Source organism: Nanorana parkeri, unplaced genomic scaffold, assembly GCF_000935625.1.
Source record: "Nanorana parkeri isolate BGI_ZX_2015 unplaced genomic scaffold, ASM93562v1 scaffold4, whole genome shotgun sequence".
NCBI classification, from domain to species: Eukaryota; Metazoa; Chordata; class Amphibia; order Anura; family Dicroglossidae; genus Nanorana; species Nanorana parkeri.
Window position 1 is genome coordinate 4,784,919 of NW_017306272.1, and position 6,000 is coordinate 4,790,918.

At 38.8% G+C, this 6,000-nt stretch overlaps 1 protein-coding gene across 1 annotated transcript in view; it reads left to right on the forward strand.

Moving 5' to 3' along the window:
- The window catches only part of SKAP2 (src kinase associated phosphoprotein 2), a 181,977-nt gene that overhangs the window by 150,323 nt on the left and 25,654 nt on the right, over nt 1–6,000 (forward strand). Inside the window, exon 11 of the mRNA XM_018575404.1 lies at nt 1,664–1,773. Coding sequence (XP_018430906.1) covers nt 1,664–1,773 — 110 coding nt within the window. The remainder of the gene's footprint in view (nt 1–1,663; nt 1,774–6,000) is intronic.

Below are 6,000 nucleotides of genomic sequence, written 5' to 3' on the forward strand. Positions count from 1 at the left end.
CCACTTTAAAGTTAACGCATTGCAGTCCATGTTAATCCAAACCGTACATTTTCTATTCTTGTCACAAAAATAACATAATGGTATTTTTTATGCTGATTTCTGATTGCGGCAGTGGGATAGCAAGCATGAGGAGATCCATACATTATTCTGCTCTGAGAGAATGCGTGCTAAACCATCAATCAGTTAATGGTGTGTATGGCAGTTTTAGCACTACATTCATTGTCACTCCGCTATTGCAAAGTTATGCTTGCAAGCAAATGCTGATTGTCTGTTGTTTTTACAATGGATGTAGCCAAAAAATGAATTGCCTATTACAGTTTATGAATAGAAAACTATGATTGTTTTTATGGTATTTTAGTAAATAGTTTGTTTTTACTTTGAAAAATCAGTACATATACATACACCTAAACATATATAATCAATATGAACTTACCATCTGCCTCTCACTTTAAAAAATACAGGTTTATCTTATTTGCTACGCGTGTGTCACTGACACCTCAATCACCAAACTCTTCTACAGATTAACCTGTGTCTGACTAATGAGGAAAGCTAATAGCTGAACTTTAGACTTACCATCAGTCTTGCACAGTTGTGCAGACTCCTCTTGAGTACTGAAATTGCTTACTCTGATTTCCCAATACAGTGTTAGCTTCTTGCAGTGTGCATTAAAAAGCTACACCAAGTCAGATAAAACCTGTCTTTTTTCCTGGCTGAAGGATGTCCAGCATTATCTAGATCTTTCCTCCCCAGCTTTAATATCGCTGGCCCACCCCTGTCATTTATTAGATGTCACTTCTTTTATTTATGGAGGCTCAGCATCACGTGTGGGTGTTTCCTAGGGCAGTCTGCATGCAAATTCCACCCATTAAGGCATTTTGATATTTGTATAACCCCTCCAAAAAATCAGCCCACTTCTTGCATCATGGTACCGAGGCAAGGGGCTGTGATGTTTTCAGGAAACTATGTACAGCACCCTGCCAACCAGACATGATCTGCCTGCATTGTATAGCAAAGATTACTAGGACCCATCACCAGGTTTAAAATATCAATGTAATAATCGCATGTTGATGATTGGTGAAAGGAGAATAAGCCCTCAAATGGGTGGCCCCAAGGCCTGAACTGCAAATTGCTAGTTCTCAACACTTCCATATGAATAAGGAGAGAAGGTAATTAACCTTGTGTAAGGTTCTAAATTGACTGACATGGAGCTTACACAGGGTTTAGACTCACTAAACTGGTAGGCGAACAGGGTGGTGGGGCAGCACGGAGAAGGTAAATATAAGAGGGGTGGGGGTAACCAAAGGAACTGTCACTTTGCCAATTCAGATTTCTTAAACTCCATAGGGAAAACCAGGGACACACCCACTCTTTCTCTCATGGCAAAGGCAGGACCCTTGGACTTAGTCAGTAATACACAGGGTGCTTCCAAACATGCAGGCTGTTTCTTATTAGAAAGCGCAGCATGCTTTTCAAAATGGGTGATATAGGTGTAACCAAAATTAAAATCCAACTCCGATGGTGTATCACTGCTGCAGGAGTGAGTGAGGCACATTATTGTGTCTAATACATATTTGCATGCTTTTCTTTCTACATGATTATTCACATTTATTCGCTACATAGGTTTCCTTTATCTGAACTTTGTTTTTGTCTTTTCTTTGTCCAGGTAAAGATACAGAATATGCTAATTATTACAGAGGATTATGGGACTGCATGGCAGATCAGCCTGATGAACTGTCCTTTAAACATGGTGATGTCATATATATTCTCAGCAAGGTAGGTTACACCACCACACTGTTTTGTAAAACAATGGTCTGGGTACTGCTATTGTTTGATAGATGCCATGAAGGAATAATTGGCATTCTCATCAGTACTACTTGCGCTACCCAAAGTTCTGTCTCTTAAAGAAATTGTCTTCACAGTCACAGTAATGAATTACTTTGTCAGTGAAACACAATCACATTTGCAAACTGAACCTAATAACAGGAATCAACTTTAAAGTATGTTTATGCATGCCTTAGGATTTGGCTTAAGTCCAATGTAAAGCCTGGATAATGAACAATTATTATAAGATGCCCACTTGTGCCTAGGGATATATTCTATGTTATGTTTTAGTTTCCTTTTCAAAGAGGATTGTAATGGTTAGAAATTATTTTCACAAACGATGAATACTAGAAAGGTCACTTAAGACTACTTCACTGAAGCAGTCAAATGGATCTTTTATTTTATTTATGTAAGATAATATATGTAAGATAATACATGGGCAACATTAGTGCATAGGTAACTGTACAGAAACCTCACTAGCTCCATTTTCACCTAATCTCGCAAGTTTGGACATCAATTTTGGCAATAGCCTGTCTACTAGTGTGAGCTACAGGCTGCTCAATTTCAATAAACTAGACAAAATGTCAATACACAAATGCTTGCTCCATCAAGTTAACCATGCCTTGATCACATAAACAAACATGGGTTTCTGTCTGGCTTTGCCTTTTTTATTTGGATCATTTTAGGAGGTTTTTAATATGTTGTACCACTGTCAGTTAATTTTTTTACAGTTTGTATCATGTTGGGGAAATTTCCCTGCATTTCCTGTGCCAGAGATTCAAAAAGTGAGAGGAAATTTCTACAAAGTTAGAGGAATCTGCCTCTTAGACAGTTTCACTGCACAAGTGTCCCCATTGTAAAATTGACCTCACCTCCTGTTCTGGTGACAATTGTAAAATTTTGCATTTCCCATTGCTTTCTGCCTTGATAACATTGATCACCAGGACAAGCAGAGAGGGTGACTCTACCCTGCAGTGACAAATGCAGCACTAAAATTTGACAGAGGTTCTAATTCTTCCCTATTCTTTCAAAAACGAAACAAAAGGTTTTTGGATATACATATGTCTTAATTTGGGCACTCAACTATATGTATTTTTTCATATAGGGAAAGGTCTTGTTGTGACTTGTAATCTTGCCAGTGGTAGATAGACTGAACAGGGACCCTGGGCAAAAAATGCTTTTCCTACTACTTATGCATGATTTGGTATTCTTGATATAGTGCTGCAAAAAGGTCAATGTTAAATAATAATAAAGGTATGCATGTCAATAATAATAATTAGGATACTAATTTTATTTTTAGAATTAAGCCAGGAAAATTGATAAGGGCTTGTTCACTCTACATGTGTATGTCAACGCAATCCCAATGCTTGAACAAGGCAAAAAGTCTTAATTTTTATTTTTATTGTTATTTAAATGTACAGAGCAGAACAAAACTTTAATAAAACAAACAACTATACAGAACAATCCTCTCTGTGTCATAAGTCTATCAAATAGGGCATCATAGGATATTAGGTTGCCACAATCGGGTACAAGAAAAGGTGTTAAAGAGGCATAGCAGATATAAGCAGACCACATGTCTCATAACTACACTGGCATATTATGCATAATCAGAGATCGGAGCCGGAAGTGTGCAGTTAGATCTGGTTCAAAAATCCCATACTAGCGCAACCTTCACAAGTGTACCCCTGAGCTCATAGGTAATATAATGGCATAGCAGAGTTAATCAAACATATCCACTCAGACACAGCGGTAGAGTGTTGGCTCCTCCATGTAAGTAATATAACTTTCTAAGCATAGAAGTACAGCAGAGCCAGAAGAGTTTTGGGAAGTTTCGAGAGAGAGACATAGTACCTAACAACCCCAGGAGACAAGTTTTGTGATACGAACTTTAGGGAATCCCAGAGCTGTAGAAATAAAGCTATTTACCTCCTGTCAATAACATTGAGGCACCAGAGGGCTAGTCCAAAGCACATGGACAAAATCAGCTGACTTCCCACAGCCTCTCAAGCACAGCTGGGAAGGGCACATACCCAAATTGTACAACTTTGATGGGTTATAATACATTTTATGAAAGAGTTTAATTTGTATGACCCTGTCTCTTTGAAAGATCACAGAGGTCCTGTACGTAACTTCAAACTTACGTATCTTCAAACTCCTCCCAATCATCATCTGAGAGCTGATGGAGCTAATTACCATCTATTTTTGGCCTTTAGGTATTTTGAAATCAGAATGTCAGAAATGGCTGTATAATAAGGGAAAATTAGCTTCCTATCAACTGGGCATTTCAAGAAACCTCAGATAATCTAAATGGGATTGTACAATGTGACATAACTGTAGATAACTAAGTATCTGGCTAGAGAGAACACAAAATTCATCTTGAAGATACAGAAATCTTTTCAAAGTGGCAGAGGAATAAACCATATTTAATACCAGAGGTATACCAAGTGTAGGCATTAGGAACAGTGAGAAATTCTAGGTTGGGATTAAACCATAAAGGGTTGTTGGGGGATAAGGACCAATCAACCTTAATAACCCTATTGACTATATAGAGGAAGATGGCCAGAGAGGAGCGGAGCAGCGCACCACCATGGACCTCAAGGACAGAGCACCTAGATAGATAGGTTATGTTATGTAATGTTTGAAAGGAGGTGGCCACAGCTAGTGTAGTAATGGAAATTAGGAAACGCAAGCCCCTCATTTTGTGGAGGCAAGTGAAGCGTAGCCAATAAAATTCTAAGGATTTTGACCCTGCCATAAAAAGGAAGAACAGATGAGGTCTATTTTATGAAAATGTTCATGAAGGGGGCATTGGCCAGAATATGTAATATCTTGAAGAGGAAGATAATTTTAAGGATTTGGGCCCTGCCCATCACATCCAGGGGAAAGTGCATCCACTCTTCATCTTAGTCTGTAGATCAGTAATAAAAGCGTCAATAACATTTTTAGGAGTAACTAAATAGTAATACCAAAGTATCAAAAAGAGTCAACTACTTGTAGTTAAGACATTGAGTGGATAGATTGGGTAGACTCAGTCCAGGGGGAATAGAACAGATGTATCCCAATTGATACGGAATCCGTTAATATCCCAAAATCCTCAAACAACGCGAATAAATAAAAAAAAAGGGATATGTTGGGAACATCCAGAGAGACTTGCCCCCAATCTGTCTATCATTGGACCTTTGATAGTTGTAGAAGAGTGAATGAGAACAGAAAGGGATCAATAGCTAAAACAAATAGGATGTGGAATGTCTAATGAGTTCTGTAGAAGATGGGAAAGGGAGATGAGGTCACATTGTTCACTCTAACTTAGGCCATCAGCTTTGTGTAAAGTAGTTTAATCTAGGAGATAAACAAAGTTCCATAAGTATGTTCAACACTGTTAAATGCTTTGCGAGTGTATAATAACACAACCAACCTCTGGCCTGAAATAGCGTGGAGATATTGATTATTAGTGAACATTCATCTAATATTTCTGGTTGACTGGCACAGGATGAAACCTGTCTGGTCCCCATCCACCTGACAAAAAAACACTTAGTTCAGTCTGAGAGCAAGGACCCTCACCAAGATTTTAACTTTGCTATTAATTAGAGAAATAGGCCAGTAGGACTCACATTTGGTCAGGTACTTGCATGGTTCTGGAATAAAAATGATGAGTGCCTCTCGCATGGTGAGGAGGGAGCACACCTTGCTGTAAGGCCACGTGAAAGGTGTCTAGAAGGTGTGAGCTAAGTAGCTAAGTAGCATAGGGAATTTACAGTACCAATCAGCTGGAAAGCCATGCAGGCTTGAAGAATAATGGTAGGCAATAAAGAGATAGCATGTTAAATTTTAGAAGAGGTAAAGTGGGAGTCCAACTCTGCACTTTGGGCAGGGCTCAGGCTAGTCAGGGACACCCCCTCCAAATATGAGGGCATCTGATCAGAAGGACAGTATATTGAGCAGTAGACTCATAAAAGGAGCAATAGAAGGAGGTGAAAGCATCCAATATGTCATTAGGGACAGTACAAGGGTAGTCAGTGGAACTCATCATAGGGCTAGATGTGGGAGCATATTTAGGCTTACCAAAGTTGACCAAAAGCCTGCTCACATTGTTACTGAATTCAAAGATTTTTTTGAGTAAAGAAGTTATTTTGGGTGCATTCATGCAAAAGAAAGTCATATGCTCTGCACTTCACCTTC